At 37.7% G+C, this 27,606-nt stretch overlaps 2 protein-coding genes across 3 annotated transcripts in view; one reads left to right on the top strand and one right to left on the bottom strand.

The window, feature by feature from the left end:
• LOC116297356 (RNA cytosine-C(5)-methyltransferase NSUN2) overlaps positions 1 to 7,520 on the bottom strand; it is a 70,730-nt gene extending 63,210 nt beyond the window's left edge. The window contains exons 1-3 of one of the 2 annotated variants that reach the window (XM_089033929.1): positions 7,362 to 7,520; positions 5,976 to 6,050; positions 5,260 to 5,354 (exon numbers count right to left, since the gene is read on the bottom strand). In XM_089033929.1, coding sequence (XP_088890055.1) covers positions 5,260 to 5,354; positions 5,976 to 6,050; positions 7,362 to 7,385 — 194 coding nt within the window. In that variant the 5' untranslated portion in view covers positions 7,386 to 7,520. Of the gene's footprint in view, positions 1 to 5,259; positions 5,355 to 5,975; positions 6,051 to 6,783; positions 6,943 to 7,361 lie in introns of those variants that run through there. The other variant, XM_089033930.1, reaches the window with a different exon arrangement.
• Positions 7,521 to 7,615: 95 nt separating this feature from the next.
• On the top strand, positions 7,616 to 23,352 carry LOC116297360 (U3 small nucleolar RNA-associated protein 4 homolog). The gene is made up of 21 exons (XM_089033931.1): positions 7,616 to 7,814; positions 7,895 to 7,949; positions 8,672 to 8,791; positions 9,041 to 9,109; positions 9,440 to 9,524; positions 10,186 to 10,354; positions 10,898 to 10,973; positions 11,586 to 11,633; positions 12,806 to 12,871; positions 13,364 to 13,466; positions 14,208 to 14,287; positions 15,729 to 15,816; positions 16,014 to 16,072; positions 16,835 to 16,930; positions 18,099 to 18,134; positions 18,531 to 18,629; positions 19,355 to 19,421; positions 19,745 to 19,848; positions 20,633 to 20,728; positions 21,936 to 22,121; positions 22,639 to 23,352. Exons 1-21 carry the CDS (start codon positions 7,708 to 7,710, stop codon positions 22,993 to 22,995), a joined length of 2,166 nt encoding a protein of 721 aa, XP_088890057.1. The 5' UTR covers positions 7,616 to 7,707; the 3' UTR covers positions 22,996 to 23,352.
• Positions 23,353 to 27,606: the final 4,254 nt, after the last annotated feature.

Below are 27,606 nucleotides of genomic sequence, written 5' to 3'. Positions count from 1 at the left end.
AAGAAAAGGAAGCAAAGTACGAAAGACAAATACGGCGGCTAACCGATGCTCAAAAGAAAGAAATCAAGGGCAAGAACGAAGTCATACTGCAATTCAAGCGAGAAGCTGAAACGGCTTTAGACGAAAGAGACCGAGCCAGACACGCCTTCAATCTTGCTCTAAAAGACCTGGATATGAGCAAGGAAGAAGCTAAAAACTTGCATATCACCATAACCGGCTCTTTGGAGGAACGGCGGCAGTTGGTTGCTGAAATCAACACTAAAGAGGAGCAAATCCGGCAAAGAGATCAGGCCATCGAAGACCTGGAGGGGCAAATAGAGCGGCAGCAAGAAGTAATCGAGGACCAAACTCGTACCGAGGAAGAAAGGGAAGCAGCTCAAAAGGAAGTGGAGGCCCTCGAAATACGCCTTGCGGAATTGCGGGCTCAAAAGGAAAACCTGGAAAAAGAGTTGGGGCTTACCACCAAGGAAAAGGTAAAAAGAGCCCTTTTGAAGTATGGTCTTCCGCTGGCATTCGCGATTGCTATTTCGAGCGTAGTAGGAGTTATCCTATCCGCTCTTAAGGCTACAGGCGCGGGCGTAAAGAAATTAGGCAATGGGCTGACGGACTTAGGGAAAAAGATGGCAGCCGGCATTCCTGGGCTGCTTGGTAGCGTTCTTAGTCTGGCACTTAGGGCCGGCGGCGAACTGTTGAAGTTCGTGGGGAATAACATTTGGATATTAGTTGTAGCTATTGGGGTGGTCCTCCTGAAGAAGATGAAGGCTTGATCTTATCCTTCTCATCGGGCGGTGCCCTGCTTTGAGGATAATGAAAGACGGTATTAGCACCGCCCTGGTAATTTGGAACCAACGGCAACACACTCATGGTAGAAATGGGCTTATGACTCCAGACTGCATTAGCGGGCCTGCGACCTATGCGATTTATCCCAAACTTGCCGTCATCAGAAGTGACTTGCAACTTAGCATATTTACAATTGGCTAGCATATGAAAAGTCACTGGCGTTAGGTCTTCAGAGGACCTAGTGTAGGGCTCCATCGAAAAATGGGTAACTTTCCTGGTGTTCGTTGAAGTTCGATAAGGAAGCAGGGGCTTATTATTCTCATCGATAAGCCTAAACCCCACATTCGCATGCGTATTTGCATTAATGCTAATAGTGCAAATGACCAATGCAGTGCCCCCAACCTCAACCCACAGTCCAACGTCATGCCAGGCGCCGTTGTCATATCCCTCTTCATCTAAGCGGTGGGTATAACGCGTTTCCCTCACGTATGGATTCATATATTTAAAGGCTCATTACCGTCAAAGTGCTGATGGTCATGTGGTTATAGACAGTATTCCTTTGATTTTCTATGCTATTTATGCAAACACTCCCGGTGTCATCTACTCTTATCTGCAGCTTTACCTTCCCGTGGCAATCAGCAACCATGTGGAAAGTCCAAACGGAAAGATTCTCAGAGCTATTCGTTGGCGGCTCTACTGAGAAATGCGTGGACTCTCTGTTGTTCGTCTTCACGCGCATGGGCTGTAATACTCCATTGTCGTCACAGAAACGAAATCCTACATTCGCACTGCTAACGGCCCCCAAAGAAATGCTGCATAATATCAATTTCTTTCCTGAGTAATTCAAATTCACGGACATGCCCGTGACATCAACCCAAGATGCCTGGGTGTATTTTTTCTCGCCTGTGTAAGTCGTATAAACACAATCTACTCCAGCTACGTAGGGGTTATTCATCGCCATATATAATAGCTCAGACCAACACCCGCGACTGCTAGGCCGGCTTTTAGTAAGTTATGGTCATATTCCTCGGGTATCGTAGGCAGGACCTTCTTTTGGGGCTTCTTCTTTGGTTCGGGTTTTTCTGCGTGTTCCTTTTTTGGCTTCTCCACGAAGTGAGGAATGTTCCTAAGAGTGTCAGAGTTCACGTCGTTCACCCCAAACTTCATATCCTTAGTAGCTCGTTGAAGTTTGTTGTTGTATCCTACTACAGAGCCAGTATTTATAGATAAATTACTGGGCATTAACCAACAACCCGGGGCTACGGCATAGTCCAGTCGGGCCTTAGAATTTTGTATAGCTAGTTGGTAACGCTGTACGCCCTTGCTAATGTCGCCCTCCAAAATCGAACTTTCGAATAGAATCAAAGCTTCGGCTCGCGTTTCTTCTGCGGCGCCGGTATTCCCCACTATGCTGGATCGGGTGTTTACCTGAGCTCCAAGGATAGAATACACGTAAGCTTCTATGCTGCGGTTCAAACGGGCAAGGCCGGCTTTGGTTAGTCCTTTACCTTCTGGGGGTATGAAATTAAGATATTGCTTTGTTTGCTCGTCGTTGGTAATCTTAATAATCAGTGGATTAGCTCCACCATACTTACCGCCCTCGTCTTTGAACAGAGGTCCGTCTCTGACTTCCTTAGTGGTTTTGGTATTTGGTTCAAAGAAGGTGCTACTGTCGTGAGTTTCTTTGTGATATCCCGTGTCCCATCGCAACTGCAGCGCATGAACTTCCTTATCACTTAGCACATGCCCACCAATCCCCCAATAAGCCCAAATATGTCCCAAACCATTGTTAGCACCCGCGGTACACCTGAAATCCTTCCCTACAACACCAAACTCCTTACAAAGTCGGTCGTAAGCAGGAACGTTGTATTTATTATCTCTTGGATAAAACGTGGCATCTCCCGGTAATGCAGTAACGCCCATCTCATGTAGTATTCTTCTGACCGTGAAGTGAAAGTGAAACATAAATATCGACTCCTTCATCAGTTTGGCGCTTACCCCACAACCGCTGGTGGCGCACCAAACTGCAAAGTTCAACTGCTGCGGCCAATAACGCATGTTAGGACCACTTAACCATTCATGAGATTCCTTAGCGGTGGTATGAATAATGGGTACGTCTTTGAAGATATCCCGCACCTTTAACGGAAAGGAATGCTTGTTAGAAATCCGCATGTTCAGCGTTAGGTCCAAGCTTGGGTGTTTATCAAATGAAACTGCGGGTATCGGATAAGTACTGGTACCCAGCAATAATTCCTTTGACCAACCTTGCACGGGCTTATGTTCAACATATGTTGGCTTAGGCTTATGTTCAACATAACCAGAATTCTTCAGTTGATCGTCTATCTGATTAACCAGCGTAGGTTTCAAATCCTCATTACTGTACATTCTGGAGCCGTTATAGTAAATACCATCGGGCCTTCTTTCGAACTTACTAGCATCCGCGTGCGGAAACATCTTCCTGAAGGCCCTCCAATTCCAGTAATCCCGGTTGTCGTGATGTGGCTGCTCCTCAATATCATTCCCAAAAGCGTCGTACATTAGTATATATAATGGATGTTATACCATCAGCGCCTCCACTTTATCCTGAACTTCCTAAGGAACCTAACGAATTAAACGCTGAAAACTTTCGTCTGAATAAAGCGAACTTAATCCTGGCTTACTTGGAAGGGCAGACAAAACACTATGAAAAAGTTAGAAAAAAGTACGTCAGAGCCCGGAGTACGCTACATAAGATTTCGATAACTTCAGGGTCCATATCTGTTGTGTTAACGGGCTCCGGCGTTGCTACTTCGCTTACTGGACCCGGAATAGTCGTTGGCGTTCCTTTGGCCAGCGTTGGGGCAGCCTGTGGTATTATTTCGGCTGTTGCTACGGGCATTATGAAACAGTTGTCAAGCAAAATATCAAAACACGACACGACAATAGCTCTGTCAAGGGCTAAAGTAAATACGATCACTGACCTTGTCTCAAAGGCTTTGCGTGACAGAAAGATAGACGACGTAGAATTCTCGCTTATCTTAGCCGAAGAGGAAAAGTACGAGAAATTAAAGACTGACATAAGGAATAAAAAAACAGTCGTAAGAGATCTTTCCGAGGAATCTCGCAAAAAGATCTATCAAGAAGCGAAAGAAGAGCTTCAAAGAAAGCTTGCTCAGTAAACATCTGCTTCGAAAAGAGCGTGACGGGATTCTATTTACATATCGAACGTCAGTCTAGAAATTATGCAGATTAAATATAATAATTTTCACATACATAAGCGTCCAGATGTGTCTGGCGTTCGCTCGTGATCGTGGGACTTTGGAGCTGGGGAGGCCTAAAGTCCCGAGTTCGAGCCTCGCTGTAGACGCATTTGGACCGGTTGCTGTGAGTGGAAAAAAAAGCCTCCCCACACTCACAGCAACCGTGGGGGGAGGGGTAGAAAGTGCGATTCAACCCCGCGATGGGGGGTTTCGCGATTGGAAAAGTCAGGGGGTGTCTCGGGACGCTGTCCGGAGTTCACCCTCTGGTGGGTCGTAAGAAAGATATATGTGTACGTACTAGAGGGCCTCTGGCGCGGGATGAAATAAGCCCCGTAAGCCCAAAATGCAAAAAACCCCACTGGGGATAGCTTGGTGTTCTGCGCGATGCATTCCCCAGTGGGGTTTCTGGCAACGCCAGTTTTGCATTTTTATTTTCTCGGAATCCATCCTAACAGGGGGTGGTTGGGGTCTATTTTGTAAAATATTTCGTAAATTACATCAGGATAATAAGGAATATCCTTATTCAGCCGACAAAACATCCACTCGGCTTTTGTCATATCAGAAACCTCGGGAATAGACTTACCGGTAATTTCAGACAAAAGATAGGGAATAGCTTTGTAATATTTACCTAGTTTTAATTTTTTCAATGTCTTCCGTAGACTTTGTGGGGTTGGCTCTTCTAAATGGTCTATGATTTTCTTCTTTACTTCGTTGTCTAAATATACCGGTCGATAACCTTGGATATGACTCATCCAGTCCCTAAAGTATTTTATTCTTTTGTATGGCGTCTTCTTACGACCTCCGTTGGAATAATATTGTTCCCTGGTAGCACAAGGCACGGCATTACGAATATTTTTACCGCACTCGTAACACTGTGCTGACGTGTCGTCTTCTATTTGCATTTTCTTACCACAACAAATATACTTATTTGGTTTAGTAGGTACAAACTTGGGTTTCAAGCACTTTACACAGATATCATAAACAAACTCTTTACAATCTTCGCACTCCATATATAGACTAACATATTTGCGCTGTTGCCCCCAACCACACTTGAGTGGGGTTGTTTCCGTAGGTGGATTTTTGACACGGGTCTTGCCCGTGTTGAGATTGCGCTGGAACCCCCATTCCCTATACTACTAGTGAGGGAGGATACAAGGAAGCTACATTAAAATAGAGAGAAAGTATGAACTAAATAAAAAGTAGCTAAATACACAGGTTGTTATCCCTGCTGTATACCAACCTTCTAGTTCCTGTTATTCTAATGGTACTTGGAAGATCTTTTTTAAAAGTAGCCATAAAATCATCCCATTCTTCTTCAGGAATAATATTTTGTGCCTGGAATACACATTTCGTTACATAATGTTAGAAATGAATTGAACAATAGGACACTTGCATGATCAAGGGTGGATCCAGCCAAAATTTTATGGAAGGGTGGGCTAATTGATTTTTTTCCATCAACACAACGGAAAACAACAAAAAGAAAAAGCATCTAATTCTTCAGCTTTTTTTTTTTTTTTTTTCTGCTAAATGGGAGCTTCAGCCCCCCTTTGCCCCCCCTGGATCCACCCTTGATGATGGCGTCATTAATTTTGACATCCACTACCAAAATGCTTGGCGAATCCTTTCTTATTCAAATTTGTATTTCCTCATGAAAATAGTAAGACAATTGGTAATATTTAACGGAACAAAAGAAAGTGCTCAAGGGATTCTGGTAGTAAAGGTGTTCACATGATTTTTATAGAGGGAGGAAACCAGAGATCCCGGAGAAAACCCTTGTGGCATAGAAGAGGACAACACATCAAACAAACTCAAAACTCACATATCCCGAGTCTGAGCTGGGGCTCGAACCTAGACCACAGTGGTGAGAGGCAAGCGGTAAACCACTACCTCACCCATGCAACCCCATGTGTATATATTACGTGTACAGAGTCTTTATTTTGAAGACCACTGACATACCTTGTAGTATTTCTCAAACATCTTATTCTCTTTTGTTATTTCATGCCAAACTTTTTTGTCTCTCCTACCTTTAAACTAAAATGATATTACAGATATACGTTAACATACAAGTACAACATGATAAAAGATTTAATCTTGATTTCTTAATGCTGTGTATCACAATTTGCACATAATTGTGTAGCACATTGTGTATCACAATTCGCAGCATGCTTTTCGGTCTCAGATCTCAGATTTCTTTGGATCTTTCATAATCCCATTTTCGACTCCATGCACATAGAAATGTCTACATACATACATACATACATTGTTTATTTGATAAAACAGGTTATAAAAAATACGCAAGACAAGAGTCCTGATGTGGACCTGCATAATCTAAATATACAAACATGAATATAAAATTGATAGCTAAATTATTACAAACACACCTAAATGAAATTCTAGTCATAAAAATATATAATATAATAAAATATATATATATATATATATATAATAATAAATCCAATAATAGTAATATAGATAATAAATAAATTAATATATATATAGTTGTATATTTATTAAGATAAATAAATATACAAGGAAAAAATTATAATTCAAAAGTAGACAAAATCCTCATTTTTACTCATGATCATGCATGATTCCTTAGTATAAGATTATGTCTTACTACATTTACATGTAATACCTATCAATATTATATACTTTCAAAACATTCTGTTGTAATAAATTCAGTAATAAAGCATTTAGGAAGTAAGAACACTCTCTTTACCCTTCTCATATGCTTACATTCCTTTCTAAATGCTGTATTACTTACCATCGTTTGCATTACTACACGGCCACCCCAGACACAAATCGAGTCATGTAGTTTGCAATAGACTGCCGTCAATCATTCATGTTGACGCCATTTATACACGTTTAGATCAGTGAGTTGGCTTTTCTATCAAACTTTCTCAGACAGATATCACAAAGGAAAGTTCCGAAAGCGATTGCAAAGACTTTGAGTACATCCAAGTAGAATGAGGTGTTTGATTGACGGCAGTCTATTGCAAACTAAACGATGCGATTTGTGTCTGGGGTGGCCACGTAGTAATGAAAACGGCAGTAACAGAGCAGGGGAAAATTAGTTAGTTTTAAGCTAAATGACATGAAATAGTTAAGCTTGTTAACAATGTTATTAGAAGTCTGGTAGATATAGATCTTGCAAGATAAACTTGAAAATTTCCTTAAAAACAGCATAAAATAGCACAGAATACTGTCCCTTGAGGAATGTTCGTTCGATATTGTTATTATTATCAATCTTTTTTCCTTCGTTTTAAACAAAATTTTTGAAACATTCATATATCGATATTTTCCAACCAAAGTTACTCTAAAAAACTTCAAAGGCTTTCTTACCTTCTGCCGTTTACGTTTTCCCATATTTAACGAATAAGATCACTCCCTAGTAGGCTTCAAAGTATATTATTCCCCTAAAATAGCAGAGAATTTCTGCTCAAAAACAAAAATTCTGCCAAAAAAATACAGATTTTTTTTTTTTTTTTTTGTTTCCACGTGCTGTGAGCCCGCATTACCTGCCAGTCAGCGGCAATACCAAGTAACCAAGCCTTTAGAATGGACGAGAGGGATTGAGTCCTAGCACGTGTAGTAAACAAGATGTAAACTTATTTTTTCTGGAACTCGAAGAAAAACCGTCTAGAAAAGTCAGTTTTTATGAACCGATTTCTGAAATACTTTATCAGATATGAAGTTTAAGGTCCATAGAGTCAGATTCATAGAATATACGCCACAGGCGATTCATTGTTTGGCGTTTGAAGACGTTAAAGCAAAGCCTCGCTTGGCCATCTCGAGGTACAGAGAAAAAATATCTGGTTTTACCCTGAAACATCGATTTTTTCTAATACTAGGATTTTTCTTGTTATTTTGTGAAGGGCTGACAGCAGCATTGAGATTTGGTGCTCAAAAGACGAATGGTATCAACAACTGGTAAGCTGAAGTAACTCTGGAAACAGCTACCATATATATAGAGGTTTTGCACTATTATCTGACGGCAGCCATGTTAGATGGCAGAAACAATACAATCGTTTTACATGAGAAATAATTATATTCCCAAGAGCAAAGGGATTTTATTATTCTGCCATCAAACCACAGGCGGCCCAAGCTGGATTACTGGCTTGGCACTTGATGGTGCAAAACCTCTATTCTTGGAGTGCAAAGACATGGGTCAAAATCCCTCTAGATATAAATAACAATAAAAAAGCTGCCGTGTTGGATTATCTAATAAGAGAAGCTAATTAGAAATGTTTTTTTATCGTCAAACAGCATGGCAGCTATGACTTTACTTACCTTGCTCGATGGGAACGCATGAGCTGGTTTGACTGTAATGGAAAAGAAAACATAGCCAGGGACCGTGGAGCCAGGGGGGCTGCAGCCCCCCACTTTTTGCACAAAAAATACAAAGATAAATAAAAAACATTCCCCCCCTGAAATTTGATGTTTAATATGCTTAATTTTGAAATGCCAGCCCCCCCTTCACTTTTCACTCTGCTCCATGGTACCTGGTAGCATGCAGTTAACTTCAAAGTAGTCTGGGCCCTGGGCAGCCGCAGGCTTATTCAGAAATTCCAGTTACCCAGTAATAGCAGAGAAGGGAAGTCTGATGTTTTTCATTCGTAGATACTCTACTAAGTTACTTTGCGTCATGTCAGATTATTCCAGGCTGTGATGGCACATCAGTTGAGTCACTTGTTTGGTGTGGAAGCAGGCTGTTCTCTGGTGGTCTCCATGGACAAATCACAGAATGGGACCTTGGCAGACTGGCTCCAAAGGTGAGATTAATATCTTTTTGTAACCATCATTAAACCCTGAAACAAACTCTGGGCTGATCTAAGTCAGGGCATTGCTAACTCACAGATAGAACCCTGAAACGAAATCTGGGCTGATCTTAGTCAGGACACAGCTAACCAACAGATCAAACCTTAAAGCAACCTCTGGGCTGATCTAAGGAATAATTTTGAAAGATAGTGTAATATATCTACAGGTGTAATAATAATATTACTGTAATTCTTGTCTTTCAGATGTCAGAGAGTTCACTTGGTGGAGCAGTGTGGAGTCTAGCAGTGAATCATGAGAAGAACCTAATGGCTGTGAGTTATTCTACTTTTTTTCATCCTTCCTCTTTTTTTACTTTCCCTTCCTTGTTCTCTTTCCTCCATGATACCTCTTTTGTTTTCTCTTATAAGGGTAGTCTCTTCTTCAGTAAGTTTTTTCATCTTTTCACAGTGTACAATTTACCCTTTTATCACTACTGTTTCATTAGAAACACCGACGCAGCTCACACTAGTTTTTGGCTAGTTATCTCTTGTTAGTATCTTCTCTTCATTATTTTCTCTTGTCCCTCCCATTCTTTCATTCTCCTTCCATTTGTTTGACGAATTTTAGCAAACTCCATTTTTTTTCTTATTCTTGAAATTAAGGCTGGCAGTGAAGATGGATGTGTGAGGCTGTTTGACATCACACCTGATGGACTACAGTACTCAAGATCCCTTGATAAACAAGAAAGTAAGTAATAAAAGCACAAATGATAATAAAAATAAAAATAACCGCCAACGGGTTGGCTTAGTTGGTTGAGCATTGGCCTTTCGTTTAGGAGGTCGTGGTTCGAGTCCCGTCCGGACCAACACTGAGGGTCTTAAAATAACTGAGCAGAAATTGCTGCCTTTGTAATTACATCTGCAAATGGTAAGACTTTTAAGTGGCTCAGATGACCACTTTAAATGGCAGTCCCGTCTCTTCACACTGATCATTACTAACCAACATAGGAGGGACGTGAAAGAACCACTGAGGACGTAAAGAAACCCTGGCAGTGACCACCCTCAGTGCCTACACCTCATACTAACCATCTCTTATGCTTGTAAATTGCATAAAAGCACTCTGTCATTCCCAACTCAATGTAAAGCGCCTTTGGTTATATCCACATAGAAAGGGCACTATATAAATCATAAACCATTGTTATTATCATAAACTTTCAAATATGTGAGTGAACCAAAAAACCCTTCATAGCATAGGAGAGAACAACACATCAGGCAGACTCAACTCACATAAAATACTAGCTTGGAATGGAATTGAACACTGACCCCTTGCCACAAGCCTTGCATTGGCAAGAAGAGGGCTCCATTGCAACTTAGACCACCTATAATACCTGTATGTGTTTGATCAACAGGCAGAATACTATCCCTTAGTTGGCACGTCAGTGATAATGTTATAGTGACTGGTTCGTCTGATAGTACTGTCAAGCTGTACAACCTCAAGACGGGTCACTGTACAATGAGAATAACTATGGAGGAGTTTGAAAGTAGGAATACACTGATATGGGATGTGCACATCACTAGGTAATGACCCACCTATACGGCCCGGATATGTTTTTTCTGTTCTTGAACTTCCTATAGACCCCTTGCAGTATGTCGGAACGTATTTGGAGGATATAACAATAGGTTTCCAATTCTCAGGAGATTGAAATTCTTTTGTTTTGTCCTCCAAATTGAGCTGCTTTGACTTCAAGCAAAACAAAGGCAAGATCCATCTAATGACATAGGTATTCTAGTGTAAACTTGTAAACTTCCAACTAAGCGGTGAATTTTGTTTCAGCCAATCACATCTCGTTTGGCTGTTTTGCCGCCGGCCCTCATTCCCAGGCTACTGTAACCCAACTTTTGCGTATTTTTCTGTTTTCTTTTGACTAAGTTATAATATACGTGCCTACAAGAAGCAGAAATATGGAAAGGAAGAATGAAAACAATTTCACTTTACCACCATGTTTGCTTCATTTTTTCAGGCTCCAAAATGCTTAGGGCCGGTCATTTAGTACACTCATGCTTTGCGCACCACGTTCACTGCTCAGCTGGTTGAAAATGATTATTATGATTTTTTTGTAGTGACTATACCATTATAACTGGTGATTCTCTCGGCAATACACAATTCTGGGATGGAAAACTAGGAACTTTAATCGAGGTACTTTAATCATTATTGCCACTATTCAGGACTAGCGGATTGGCATGCCAAATTCCTCTACATGCAGGGCTTACATTAATAGTGGGTCATCGGTATTCAACCACAATGGGAACTTGTCCACTTAAATATTTGTCTTGCCAGTTATTTTGTAAAAAATTGGGTATGACCAAGCTAAAACTAATTTGGCCAGTCAGCGGCTTGGCATATCTAGCAATAGGCACTTTGCAGCTAAGCAATCACATGCTGATTAATTCACTGAGAGCAAATGAATGAATTTTGATTTCCATGGATGAAATATACTGGTGAGCAAACAAACTTTCTACAACCTGTTTCGAGAGATCGTAATAAAACTGCATTTCATAACACACTGGTTACACATATTTTCATTCAGTTCTTTACAAGTAGCTAAAAAGAATCACCAATTTAATATAAAAACATAAATTTTGCATTCCAGTACAGACACGTGATCGTTAACTGCGAAGGGCCTATTGACCATCCATCATTTAAAGCCCTGGGATTGGCCAACCACCCACCCACATGTAGGCAGTGCTGGAATATAATATTGCTGGGTTAAGTTTTTACCATCATGACGATATTCTTGATTCTCTCTAGAGTTACAATGCCCATAAAGCTGATGTCCTGTCACTGTGTATAAATGAGGTAAACACACTCCCTGTTAACATGTAATATAAGAGGACTTTACTAAGCTCAAAAACAAAGTGCATCATGGTCTAGCTTGTACAAAGGGTACACAACAAGGCATGATAAGTACAAGATGGGAAGCATGGGTGTGGTAGCAGTGAGAGTGCTTGCCTCTCGCCAATGCGACCCGGGTTTGGGTCGCAATGACCTCAGTGTTGTATGTGAGTTCAGTTGAGTTGCCTGTTGGTTCTCTCCTGTGCTTTGAGGATTTCCCGGGTTCTCCGGCTCTTCCCTCCGCAAAAATCAATTTCTAAATTCTAATTGGACTCCAGTGGAAGAAGAGCCACTCTGTGGAATCCACTGTTAATCCCATTATTATTTATTATTTATTATTATTATTATTAGATGTTTGTACCCAAGCTATACCAGAATGCACCATGCTCATTCTCAGAAAAGGTTTATTGTCCGTCATAATTGCCAGCAACATAGAGACAATATACTTAGTTCAGAAATGGTGCAACGTTTTTGAAAGTTGGAGCTCTTGGAAACATTATATCTTGCTTTTAAAAGTCCCTTTCACAGTTCTCAACTCCGTCTTGAAAGGTAGCCATGCCTTTGCATTGAAGCGAGATGAACGGTGAGCTTGCAATGATAGAGACACGTGAATTATTGTCCAAGGTGTTAAAAAAGGTCTCTATCATTGCAAGCTCACCGTTCGTCTCATTTTAATGCAAAGGCACAGCTTCCTTTCAAGATGGCGCTGGGAACTGTGAAAGGGACCACTGAGGAACATGAATGCCTTACTACTTCATGTACTACTACTACTACTACATGAAATGGCACTATTCCGTAATAAAGTTTAAAGTTACATGAAGGTTCTTTTTGGGTTAGGGGTTTGGAATAGGGTTTCAGGACGTTATAATCAATAATCAATAATTAATAATCCAATAGTGCCATTTCATGTAGTCCTACGTGAAATACAAACCCATGAATGGTCCTTAAGTGTTTTACAAAAAAATGCTCAGAAAAAATTGGAGGGGCTCCAGCTCTCCTCCTATCTCTGCTGTCTCTGTAGTATCTAATTGAATATTTTAAACTAATAAAGTAACTGAAATTTTTCAATAATTTGTTTACTTATAAAAGGTATTAAAGATATTATTTTCTTTATGCGTACACATTTTTCCATCTAGGAAGAAGATACAGTATTTTCAGCTGGTGTTGACAGTAAAATAGTCAGCTTCAAACTAACCAAAAAGGTTTGTCTTGTAGTATAGAGTGCATACGGAAAAATCATGAAATATTTGTTGATACTGACAAATAGTAGTTATTTAGTGACTAATAGTTGCTATCACTCAACCAGAACATTCATCATACAAAGACAAATACACAAAAGACCATTTGTGTCTTTTGTTTAATAAATGTTCTGGTTGAGTGATAGCAACTATTAGTCACTAAATAGCTAGAGCGGATGCAATTAAACCGTGAAATAAAATCAAACTATATACTAACTAATAATATCTATTTAGTGACTAATAGTCACTATTACTTAAGCAGAACATTCATCATACAAAGACAAATACACAAGAGACCATTTCATACAGAGTCCTTTGTTTTCTATTGTTTAGTTATCAGTATTTAGTGCTAAAAATTAGTATTAGTTTCATGTAGTATTATATTCTATTACTTTTGATTTCATTTACATTTTGATTTTTACATTCTTCGTCACTGGTTGTACCCTTTTACCGTAGGGACAGAACAAGAAATGGATCAAGACAAATTCAAACAGGGTTCATACCCATGATGTCAGAGCACTGGCTATGAATGAACCAAAAGACATGCTGGTATCTGGAGGTAGTTAAACATTAAATAAACAAATGAAATAAAAATTAAATTGATAAATCTTTTTTTTTTTTTTTTTTTGCATTGTGATACGAGGAGTCGTTGCCGAGTCTTTCTGGTCATTAGCATACATCAACTAAACGGCAACTAAACTCAACATGATGATTTTTGTGATCATGATGATTTTTGTGGAGGGAGGAAACCCAGAAAAAAAAACCTTGTGGCAATTGATGGGTTGCAAGCATTCCCAAGAAATTCAAAAGACAAAAACATGACGGCCATAATATGGTGCCATTATCAATGGATGCTAATGAGAAATCTTGTGTCAAGTGGCTTTTTTGTTAAATGGCACTGACAATCGAAGAAGTAAGGGAGAGAACAACACATCAAACAACTCTATTTGTGTGTGGTGTATGCAGGGTACAGTATATTCATCCATAGTCCATTCACATGGAAGATTTGTTATAACACCTACATGTGTTGGGGCGAGTTGGTAAATGCAGTGCATTGTGGGATTGTTTAAGGGACGAAATAAATGCCATCTTGGAAATATGCCCCCTCAAACAGTCCCATAATGCAATGTAATGCCAACTTAACCCAGTTTATTCCCAAATCTCTAAAAAAGAAATGACAAAGAAAAACAACTTGACTTGTGGGCAAAATGACTGTGGATGAATCGACTTGTGAGCAAAACGGCCGAATTGGGATTCAATTGCTGAATGATGTAATACTTTTTTCTTGTTCTTGTTTCAGGTGTTGATACAAAACTGGCAGTTTATTCTCTCTCAAAGTTCACTGAGTCAAACCCTAAGCTGGTTCCACCATTTCCTCATGTAAGTACTGTATTAGAAGAGATGCAATAGCTAAAAACTAGTGTGAGCTGTGTCGGTGTTTCTAATGAAACAGTATAAATGATAAAAGGGTAAATTATACACTGTGAAAAGATTAAAAAATGGGGAAAAAAGATGAAAAAACTCACTAAGTACTGTATCAGATGCTGTAATGTTAGATGTACTTTGCACCAGAAAATAACGTTTCTATTTAATAAATTAATAAATAAATAAAATAAATGGGATTTAACAGTGGAATTTCTACAGAGTAGCTATTCATCCACTGTAATTCCAATTGGAATTTAGGAGTTGATTTTTGCGGAGGGAGGAAAGCCGGAGAAGCCGGAAAACCCTCGAAGCACAGGAGAGAACCAACAAACAACTCTACTCACATACATCACCGAGCTCAGCGGGCCGGGACTCGAACCCGGGTCGCATTGGTGAGAGGCAAGCTCTGTCACCACTACGCCACCCGTGCTTGAAGTGTAAGTCATGAAGTTTGATTTCTCCTAGTACAGCCATGTAGATGACCGTCAATCAGAGAACTGCAATAAAAAAAACATCTTGAGGGAGTTTTTGGACTGAATTAAAGATTTTAATTTAGTCCAAAATCTCCCTTAAGATATTGTTCACAGAACTTTGATTGACAGTCATTGAAATGCTAGTTTGCAAACATGACATCAAACTTCATGGGTCACACTTCAAGGATAATGGTAGTGATGAAGGGATAGGACAAGTTTTTCTTTTGCTTTTAAATTGTTTCTTTTAATTGTTCTCATCTTCTACGAGAAATCTCTTAAAGATGCCTTAGTAAGTCAAGAACAAAAACTTATGGGGAAAGAGCATTTTCTGTTATAGGCTGCCTGATGATCTGAGACACGAACGAAAACTGAATTCTTTTAAATCTAAATGATTCAATTTAAATGAGTCTGTGACGTCATACCCTCAACATTGAACATCACTCCATACATTTCTTTGTAGTTTATGATCAAAATATCAGTAGTAAAGGGAGAAAGAAATACCCAAACACCCCAAAATAAATCAGTCACAAGTAATGTGACATAAGCACATTAGCCACCCTTTCGGCTGAATAGGAATAAAATAAATTAAGGATTTATATACAAAGAAATGTATGGAGCGATGTTCAACTCCAAAAAATAATCGTAAAAATATAATACTTTCGTCCTGAATATCGAAAAAACACTTCATACAGTGATTATTGGACCTTTAAAGAGTATTCTTAGGAAGTTTTAGCTGAATCCAAGTTTGAGCGATTTTCGTCAGAGTAGCACTTTAAGAATTAAATTATTATTATTATTATTATTATTATTATTATTATTATAACAGTAGAAAAATGCAGAAACAGATACAAATCCTTTGGCCCCATGGACTATTGAATTATACATAGCTAAATAGTCACTTGACACTATATTTTTTCCCCCAGAAATCTTTCATCTCAGTCGCATCTGATGCTAACATTATAATGGATCAATGTCAAAGGTCTTTACGATTTTGGAAGCTAGGAGAGACAGGTATATATGCCATGACCTTAATCTTCAACGCTTATGGGTGTCAGGACGTCCACTAACCTCCTCTTTGGCTATTAACAATCAATATCCCTTACTGGCATGGTGTTACTTATAAATAAGTATTATAAGTACAATATGTAGCCAGCCATTTATGGCTGCAAAAACATGTTTGTGACATTCATTTCTGTTTATTTGTGAAGATGTGGAAAGCACTGTGATACAGAAACCTCCAACTCAGTTACTGCAGATCAAAGCCAAGGTAAGCTAATCAACAAACTTTAATTAAGATTTACTATTAGTAGCAAAAGCCATCCATATATAAGAAGCAGGTAGCTCAGTTGGTTAGTGTGCAGCCTTCAGACGTCTGCTCTTCAATCCCCAGGATCTCCACGTCTGTTTGGACTTCTCTCTAATCTGTTTAGCTTCAGCTTTGAATACTCTTAAAACAGAGCAATGATGGAGAGAGGGGTAGGGTAAAGTGTGCACTATTGACTAATAGGCCATGAGGGCAAGAGTACTAATCGTTTTAGTCAATTCCAACTAATAGGTCAAATATATTGTGCAAACCAATAAAAGTTAAATTTAATGTTTTGGTTTCAAAGCCAGCACTTTTCGCTACTATAATTTCTTTTTCACGTATATTTTAGCATTTATTTTTATTTTGGTTGCTATCACTTTTATAGAGTGAAAACAATTAATCTGTGAAACACTAATTACTAAATAGTACAAAATAGTGCTAATTAAACAATAGAAAACAATGGAATTTGCATGAAATTGTGCTATTTAGTATTACTAAAGGTTATATTGTTTGCACTCTATTTTAATATTCACTTATTTATTATTTATTTTGTATATAGATCTATTTTAGTTATAGTTTATCAGTGATTGGTATTGGTACCCCCTTTGATAGACTTTATAAAATGTAGATGTAGATCCAGTAGCTCATCCAATCAGAATGCAGCATTGATGATAACCCACCAGTTTCATTTGACTAATATGTTTTATCCGTATCATTGCACAGGGAGATAATCACATCATGTGTAGTGCGCTGGCATCATGTTCATCCTGGGTTGCGTTCTCTGATATCGATCATGTCAGCTTGTTCAAAGTCAACTTGGTGAGTGCAATGTTAGTGCATCTTTCGAAAAAATAGTGGCTTAGAGATACAAATAGTGCTAAAAGGTACTATGTTTACGAGTTCTAGTGCATTGTAGGCATTATTCTGCATCAGGAAAAGCATATCATTTCTTTCTTCTGGGCATCATCACTTAGTTTAATCATATCCTACAATCATCATCATTATATTATAAGAGAGATGAGGCGGTAAGCCGTGGGGGATGGGCTCGGAAATCATATAAGAACATGTGTAATAGGTACGTGACTTGAAGTTGTGAAAGGCCCATTGGCCCTCTTCTTCAGTCGTTTCATACAATGCTCGTAATTTACCTATTAGGCATGTTCTTATATTATATTATCAAACTCATGAATAATTCATGAGGAAAACACAACAGAAATCACGACTGTGAAGAGTGTTGTAAATCTGATAGAAAACCGTGCTCATTTGCATAAACTTTAAGTTGGATTTTCTTGGCTAAATTCACTTTAATTTTGAAAATTTTAGTGAAACACAAAGGAACTAACCTAGACGTTTGATAAGTCATATACAGTATTCGTGTCCGTGTTGTATCAGATATACAATCGCTTGGCTACGCCTCGTGGTTGTATATCTGATACAACACGGCCACTCATACTGTATATATTACTTATAAGAATGATGTGTATGCTGTAAATATTTACAAATGTAACGAAAATCATTGTACAGTCTATTTAATGGATATAAATTTAACTAATAAATAAATAAATATAAATAAATAAACAAAAAATAAATATCCTACATCATCCTTGTCACAATCATCAGAACTAACACCATTATCATCATCATCATTACAATCACTACTGCCATCACTATCATCTACATCACTAAAATCCATTACCACTAGCATTACCATCACCATCATCATCACCAGCTTAATCAGCACTACCACCATAATCATCACTATCATTACCAGTAACACTATCATCATTAACACCATCATCATCATCCTCATTACCATCAGAACTCCTACCAGACCTACCACCATCATGAGAGAAAAAAAGATGAAAAACTATCCAGCAAATCAACAAAAAAAAAATCAAAATAAATTCTTCACATGGATAAAATCTAATTCCTGATATCACTTCAGTACCTTTCTCCTAGTGAATATTCATGTGTCTTTTTGTTTCAGCTTTCTGAAGATGCTACCAAATTCCAAGTTTCAAGGGTAAGTGCAAAAACTATATATAATGATAATAATAATAATAATAATGTCTAATATTTATAAAGCACAAATTAACATATGAATATGAACAAATGCGCAAACTGGTATTATGTGAATTTCTTCAATCAGCAAAAACTACAATTTAAGAATCTTCACTCTTAGACATCACCCAGCACATTAATAAATTCAGTCATCATGAATGGCAGAACCGTGGGAACCCCATTCTTCCCCACCCACCCCCCCCCCCCCCCCCACTTTCGATTTGACAAGAATCAAATCTTATTTTGTCTTAATTTCTAAAAACGTTCCTAAACCCCCCCCCTCCCCCTTAAAATGTGCTCCGCTGTCACTGGTCACACATGTTAATTATGATTTGCTAATTTAGGTTGTATGTTTCAGGTTTTGCCCATGCCGCCAGATCTACTACCAGCGCAGAAAATGGTGTTCACCCCTGATGGACTGAAACTGATTTGTGCAACCAACCAACATTCTATACAGGTGATCTGCCTTTTTCAAGCTCCATCAGGCTATCGCCTTTCAGTGACTAATGGGAGCTCCCCTTTTAGGCAGTGCCTAAACTTATACATTAGAAGAGACAACTAGCTAAAAAATAGTATGGGCAGAGTCGGTGTTTCTAATGAAACAGTAATGATAAAAGGGTAAATATGAAAAAAACTGACATTTTGGATGCTAGTCCTTCATCTTTTCACGTTGTATAATTTACCCTAACAATATACATCAGTGCTGGACAATAATATCTCTGCTCTAGGCTAGTGAAAATTATGACACTAACTAGTCCATACTCTAATGGGGTTTTTGGAATACTTTTGTATAAATCCAGTAGCCAAGCAAAGTATTCTACAGTACAGCTCGCAGGGATGTTAACAATTCACACATGCAAACTGCATTTAGTACACTCCTACAAACTACATGCAGCTGATTTTCTCATTAACTAGTGTCTTTTGTTCGAATTCACAATAACACATTCTTTCGTCCAGAGCTTCTTTTACTAATTTTTTGAAGTTTAACTAAGTTTATAGTAAAATAACTTGGAATAAATTGTCGATCGAACTGATTTGGAATACAAGCTAATTAAAATTATCTGGGCTGGTAGATTACTGTGATTGGCTACTGGATTTAAAGAGTTACTAGCTCGATGTCTATTAGACTATCTAAAAAGTTAGTGTTAAGCACTGAATGCATACCATATTTATTATTTATAGGTGTTGGAGATTAGTGAAGAAGTTACACTTGCTTCAACAATTCATCTTCCAGCAGCAAATGAAAATGGTAGTTATAACGTTATAAGTATCCATTATTATTATCATCATCATCATAACCATCATCATCACCATCATTATTATTATAAATGAATGTGCAAACTTGTACTGTCGTCTTGTAATAGAAGCTTTGCCAGCCATGACAGGAGGCACAACAATAGATTCTTTTCTCCTTGGGAACCTGAATTTTTTCCCACATAAATCAGATTAGACCAGATTCGATAGGACACATGAAAATGAAAGTTTAATTTATAAAATAAATGAATAAATGAATAAGATTTTTTCTGTAGCTGCATCATCCTTGCTAACTCTTTATGTTGTCATTTACGGCAGATCTCCCTGCAATGTGCTTATTGGCTGTGTCTCATGACGGACAGTGGTTATCATGTGTAGACAGTAGAAATGCTGTCAATGTTATCGACATCAACAATAATAAGGTGAGTATTAAAATTAGAATTTATTAATTAATTTCATGGCAGGGATTTCATTTAAATATCAAGTAGGCAATTTACTTAATAATAATAATGGGGTTCTTACATAGCCCATTTCAAATATCTCAATGCGCTTACCATTTTATGGCCAGTGAAAGACTTTACGGGTTGCGTATTAAGGCGTATGACAGCCTTGCAGCTTACAATCATGAGTGTGAAATGTTAGTAGATTAGTATTATGCCTGAGCCAAATTGGGATAAGCGGTTAAACCGGAAGACAATCCCCTACTCTTACACGAATAATTCAACAGGTTCTTTTATGTCCCCCATTTTACTGTAGGTTAGGAAGGGTTGGGAGACAGGGCCTACGGTTTTAAGTCCTTGTCCAAGAAGACTTGAACAGGGGTGGTGGAAGCTGAAAATCTTGGGGGGGCACTGCAAAAAATCACAACAATAACTTAATAAAAGTAATAAAAATCGAATATATGCATTTATATTTCATGTGAGCCAATATTTTGTGGGGGGCCAGGCCCCCCCCGGTTTCGCCGCCCCTGTTGAAGTCTAACCATTTGCAGATATAATTACAAAGGCAGCACCTTCTCCTCAGTTATTCTAGGAGCATTAAAAATAAAGACCTTCATTTGTACAAGGTACAAATGGGACATAATTGGCAAAAGTAGGTGGCTCAGAAAGTAGACTTCACCGGATTCTGGCTTCTAATGAAATCCCTGCATGATGTATAATAGTCTTGAGTATAAAAACTGATGGTTTTTTAACCTTTTTCCCCCAGATTCATTCAACACTACCCACTTTTAGCAGCTATGTTACAGCCATGGCGTTTCAACCAGAAACACAGTTTCTAGCAATTGTTTGTTCAGATAAACAGGTATAAGTCTTGGCTCTCTTATTTAATATAATATAATATAATTATATCTTATGATGAATATCGATTTATCATGCGAGTTAAAATGATGTTGTCTGTGCAAAAACCTTAATAGAGGTACTTGCATCATCAACACACTAGCAACACCACCATCATCATGTCCATAATCATCGTCATTGTCATTGCTATCATCACCACCACCATCATTGCTATCGCCACTACCATCATCATTGCTTTCATCCTCACCACCATCAATGCTTTCATCATCATCATTGTTATCATCACCACCACCACCATCATCATCACTATCATCACCATTATCATCATCATTCTTAGCTTCACCATCATCACCACCATCATCACCATCACCATCACCACCATCATCATCACCATCATCATCACTATCATCACCATTATCATCATTCTTACCTTCACCATCACCACCACCACAACTATCACCATCATCACCATCATCATCACCATCACCATCATCACTATCATCACCACCACCATCATCACCATCATCATCATCACCATCACCAACATCATATCATCACCACCACCATCATCACTATCATCACCACCACCATCACTATCATCACCACCATCATCACCATCATCATGTCCATAATCATCGTCATTGTCATTGCTATCATCACCACCACCATCATCACTATCATCACCACCATCATCACCACCATCATCATCATCATCACCATCATCACTATCATCACCATCACCACCACCACAACTATCACCATCATCATCATCACCACCACAATCATCACTACCACCATCATCACCATCATCATCACCACCATCATATCATCAACATCACCATCATCACTATCATCACCATCACCACCACCATCACCACTATCATCACCACCACTATCATCACCATTATCATCACCACCACCATCATCACTATCATCACCATCACTATCATCACCACCACCATCACTATCATCACCACCACCATCACCACCACCATCATCACTATCATCATTACCATCACCATCACTATCTTCACCACCACTGTCATTGGTATAATCACCATCATCATTGTCATCATCATTTCCATTATCACCATCATCGTTACCATTATCACCATCATCATTACAATCATATCTACTCATACTCGTTTCCATCTGACATGCTTAAACATTAATAATTGACTTAAGAATCTTTTTTTAATCTTTCCTGCAAGATTTTCATGTACAACACCAACACTAGCAAGCTAACAGACTGGTCCAAGCAAGCTGCAGCTCAAGGCCTCCCTAAAGAATGGGTCCAAAGACATCAAAAGATAGTCGGCATCACCTTTGATCCTTCATGTTCTGACCTCATGATCCTACAGGACCATGAGATATTTACTGTTATAGACATGAGAGAGGTTGGTATACCCTTGAGTTCAAGGGCACCAGTGGTTGCGCCGTGCGCAAGCGAAAGTGCAAACCAACGCAGGAAAGACAATATCTTGCGTTCTCTTACGCTCACGTCACGTCGCTTCTTTTCATAGCGAGAACACGAAGTTGCATCCGCTTGCGTCGCTAGTGAGCAGGGTTATAGCGAGGTCTCGATCATAGGGGGGCAATGTATTATTTTCCCGCCAATTCCACAGGAACCCAGCATGAATTAGTTGAATTTGTTGGGAAGGGGGCACGCTAGTGTTAGTGAGAACCTCTCATTCACGCACAACAATTCTATGTTCTTCTGTAGAAAGAAAATTTAGCTCCGTGGAACAAAGAAATTTTCAATGTTGATGAACAAAAGTTTTACCAAAAAATTGTGAAAACAAAACAAACCTTTGTAGGCAGGTTCGAACCGCCCCCCATTGCCAAACAAAAAAATGCAACGAGAATATATCAAAATAAGTTTTTTTTAACGTTGTGTTTTGGTTGTTTTCACAGCCTTTGCCCGAACCCGATGTAGCTATATTTGAGAAAATAGTTAAACCAGAGGAAAATAGAAAAAGGCCGTTCAAAGCCGATTTAGAAGACAAACATTGGAAAGCTAAGACTGCAAAACTAGATACAGTTGAAGAAAAAGGGAAGAAGAAGGGAAAAGAACAAAAGGAAAAGGAAAGACCCAAGGAAAAATCTGAAAGTAAAGAACTGAAATCTTTTAAGATTTGCAAGAAGTACAAGCCATTACTTTTTTTGAATTTCTGTCGAGATGGTGCGTTGGTCGTTGTGGAAAGGCCGTTGCTCAGTATGTTGGAGACCTTACCACCAACACTACAAAGAAAACGTTATGGAAAGACCTAAATAATAACTTTTGTACCATTTTAGCTTTGGGGAAAAAAATTATGTTTAGAAGCGTATCAACGTTTTTGATGACTCTTAAATGGCTTTCCTCATCAACCATTCAAAAACCAAGAAAGTGGACATCAACCAATCAAATTGCTTGAATTCGGAAGCCATTTGAGAGTTGCGGTGCTGTTCCTGTTCACATGAAAACAGCTTTTGAAAACTTCATCAAAAGAAATCTTGAAAGAAAAACGTATTTTCATAGAATGCAGACAGAGAAAATACTTGGAGGAGCTACACTTTACGTTATACAATCTTTCATAATATATCTACAATAAAAATAAACTCAAGAAAAATTAAAAGCTATCAACTTTTGTATGGTTCCAAAATTTTTCTTCTTAACTGATCTATTGAATGGGGCTTTTACTGCGACTCTGCGAAGCACTATTTCAGGTAACTTATTCATCCAACATGAATTTTGAACCGACTTGGTGACCTTGAAGTCCGAAGTGCCAAAACCTGTTTTCTTTCTCAAGATAGCTCAAAAAATTAAAATTTAGTTTTCTAAAACTAAGGCACAGTCCACACGTATCCGGAAATTTCTTGACCCGCCCTGATGCACGCTAGTGCCTAGTCCCTTTGACGTATAGTTTTTCTTATTGAGCATGCGCAAAATCGTGTTTGCGTCAGCGTATTCGAAAATTTTCACTCTGGAGACCGTTTTCGAAAATTTCCGGATACGGATACAAAAATTTCTGGACACGTGTGGACGCAATTCGTTTCCCCGAAAAAAAAATTTGCGGATACAAAAATTTCCGAATACGTGTGGACGGGGCCTAGTTGCCTACAAATTGGACAAGTTAATTACGATTTTCTAAGAGAAAAAATATATTTATCTGAAGTAAGCTCTTGTGACATTTTACTGGCCTCAACGTCACTCACAAAGATAATTTATTCATTCCAAATGAACTTTGAACCGACTTTGTGAGCTGGAAGTCAAAAGTACTAAAACGTGTTTTCTTTCTCAAAACAGTTCAAAAGGGGCACAGAAAATTAGACTTTAGATTTTTAAAACTAGTTGCCTATAATGTGGACAAGTAAATTACGTTTTTCTAAGAGAAAAAAATCTATTTATCTCTGAACTTTTGAAACATTTTACTGGCTTCAACGTCACTCACAGAGATAATTTATTCATCGCCAATGAGTTTTGAACGAATTTCGTGAGCTTGAAGTCAAAAGTACCAAAACGTGTGTTTTCTTTCTCAAGATAGTTCAAAAGGGGCACTGAAAATTAGAATATAGTTTTCTAAAATAAGGTGCCTATGAATTGGAGAAGTAAATTACGATTTTCCAAAGAAAAAAATCTAAAGTGACTTTTTGAAACATTTTACTGGCTTCAACGTCACTCACAGAGATAATTTATTCAACTTACATGAACTTTGTACCGACATTGACACCTTGAAGTCAAAAGTACTAAAACGTGTGTTTTCTTTCTCTAGAATGTTTTAAAAATGGTTCAGAAAATTAGAATTTAGTTTTCTAAAACTAGTTGCCTATAAATTGGACAAGTAAATTACGTTTTTCTAAGAGAAAAAAATCTATTTATCTCTGAACTTTTGAAACATTTTACTGGCTTCAACGTCACTCACAGAGATAATTTATTCATCGCCAATGAGTTTTGAACGAATTTCGTGAGCTTGAAGTCAAAAGTACCAAAACGTGTGTTTTCTTTCTCAAGATAGTTCAAAAGGGGCACTGAAAATTAGAATATAGTTTTCTAAAATAAGGTGCCTATGAATTGGAGAAGTAAATTACGATTTTCCAAAGACAAAAATCTAAAGTGACCTTTTGAAACATTTTACTGGCTTCAACGTCACTCACAGAGATAATTTATTCAACTTACATGAACTTTGTACCGACATTGACACCTTGAAGTCAAAAGTACTAAAACGTGTGTTTTCTTTCTCTAGAATGTTTTTAAAATGGTTCAGAAAATTAGAATTTAGTTTTCTAAAACTAGTTGCCTATAAATTGGACAAGTAAATTACGTTTTTCTAAGAGAAAAAAATCTATTTATCTGAAGTAAGCTCTTGTGACATTTTACTGGGCTCAACGTCACTCACAGAGATAATTTATTCATTTGCAATGAACTTTGTACCGACTTTGTCAGCTTGAAGTCAAAAGTACCAAGAGGTGTGTTTTCTTTCTCAAGATAGTTCAAAAGGGGTTCAGAAAATTAGAATATAGTTTTCTAAAATAAGGTGCATCTGAATTGGAGAAGTATATTACGATTTTGTAAGAGAAAAAAATCTATTTATCTCTGAACTTTTGAAACATTTTGCTGGCTTCAATGTCACTCACAGAGATAATTTATTCATTTTACATAAACTTTGTAACGACTTTGTCAGCTTGAAGTCAAAAGTTTCAAAAGGTGTGTTTTCTTTCTCAAGATAGTTCGAAAATGGCACAGAAAATTACAATTTAGTTTCCTAAAACTAGTTGCCTATGAATTGGAGAAGTAAATGACGATTTACTAAGAGAAAAAAATCTATTTATCTGAAGTGAGCTCTTGTGACATTTTACTGGCTTCAACGTCACTCAACGAGATAATTTATTCATCGCCAATGAGTTTTGAACGAACTTCGTGAGCTTGAGGTCAAAAGTACCAAAACGTGTGTTTCTTTTTCTAGATAGTTCAAAAATGGCTCAGAAAATTAGAATATAGTCTTCTAAAATAAGGTGCCTCTGAATTGGAGAAGTATATTACGAATTTGTAAGAGAAAAAAATCCATTTATCTCTGAACTTTTGAAACATTTTGTCACTCACAGAGATAATGTCTTCATTCCCAATGAACTTTGAACTTCTTTGTGAGCTTGAAGTCAAAAGTACCAAAAGGTGTGTTTTCTTTCTCAAGATAGTTCAAAAGGGGCGCAGAAAATTAGAATTTACGTTTCTAAAACTAGTTGCCTATGAATTGAAGAAGTAAATTACGTTTTTCTAAGAGAAAAAATCTATTTATCTCTGAATTTTTGCAACATTTTACTGGCTTCAACGTCACTCACTTAGATAATTTATTCATCGCGAACGAGTTTTGAACGAACTTCGTGAGCTTGAGGTCAAAAGTACCAAAACGTGTGTTTTCTTTTTCTAGAATGTTCAAAAACGGCTCAGAAAATTAGAATATAGTTTTCTAAAATAAGGTGCCTATGAATTGGAGAAGTAAATTACGTTTTTCTAAGAGGAAAAAATCTATTTATCTCTGAACTTTTGAAACATTTTACTGGCTTCAACGTCACTCACAGAGATAATTTATTCATCGCCAATGAGTTTTGAACCAACTTGGTGAGCTTCAAGTCAAAGTACCAAAATGTGTGTTTTCTTTCTCAAAATAGTTCAAAAACGGATTAGAAAATTAGAAATTAGTTTTCCAAAACTAGTTGCATATGAATTGGAGAAGTAAATTACGATTTTCTAAGATAAAAAAATCTATTTATTTCTTGAACTTTTGAAACATTTTACTGGCTTCAACGTCACTCAAAGAGATAATTTATTCATCGCGAATGAGTTTTGAGCGAACTTTGTGAGCAGGAAGTCAAAAGTACTAAAACGTGTGTTTTCTTTCTCAAGATAGTTTAAAAGCGGCACAGAAAATCAGAATTTACGTTTCTAAGACTAGTTGCCCATAAATTGAAGAAGTAAATTACGTTTTTCTAAGAGAAAAAAATCTATTTATCTCTGAATTTTTAAAACATTTTACTGGCTTAGACGTCACTCACAGAGATAATTTATTCATCTCGCATGAACTTTGTACCGACTTTGTCAGCTTGACGTCATAAGTGCCAAAAGGTGTATTTTCTTTCTCAAGATAGTTTAAAAATGGCACAGAAAATTATAATTTAGTTTCCTAAAACTAGTTGCCCATAAATTGGACAAGCAAATTACGTTTTTCTAAGAGAAAAAATCTATTTATCTCCGAACTTTTGAAACATTTTGCTGGCTTCAACGTCACTCACAGAGATAATTTATTCATTTTACATGAACTTTGTATCGACTTCGTCAGCTTGAGGTCAAAAGTCCCAAAAGGTGTGTTTTCTTTCTCAAGTTAGTTCGAAAATGGCTCAGAAATTTAGAATTTAGCTTCCTAAAACTAGTTGCCTATAAATTGGACAAGTAAATCACGTTTTTCAAAGAGAAAAAAATCTATTTATCTGGAAGAGAGCTTTTGAAACATTTTACTGGCTTCAACGTCACTCACAGAGATAATTTATTCATCGCGAATGAGTTTTGAACGAACTTCGTGAGCTTGAAGTCAAAAGTACCAAAACGTGTGTTATCTTTCCCATGGTAGTTCAAAAACGGAGAGTTTTAGCGTTTTTTAAGCTAAGAACATGCAAAAAGCCATCGTTACCTCACTCCCCCCCTTCTCGTTACGGGCCTGGAAATGATAAATCTTGAAAAAACACGAACAAAGTGCCATTTGTACTGCGAGATTTTACAGAACTAGAATAGCTAAATTGTTCACACTACGTAAATAATATCAAGATAATGATTTTAATTTTAAATTATAATGACTATATATATATATATTACATATATAATTACATATATAATTATTTACCGCTGTACAT

Source organism: Actinia tenebrosa, unplaced genomic scaffold, assembly GCF_029948245.1.
Source record: "Actinia tenebrosa isolate PJP-AT-01 unplaced genomic scaffold, QUT_ActTen_1.0 PGA_scaffold2__45_contigs__length_23673736, whole genome shotgun sequence".
NCBI lineage: Eukaryota > Metazoa > Cnidaria > Anthozoa > Actiniaria > Actiniidae > Actinia > Actinia tenebrosa.
Note: the sequence above shows the minus strand (reverse complement) of the source record. Positions and strands in the feature narration are given on the sequence as shown.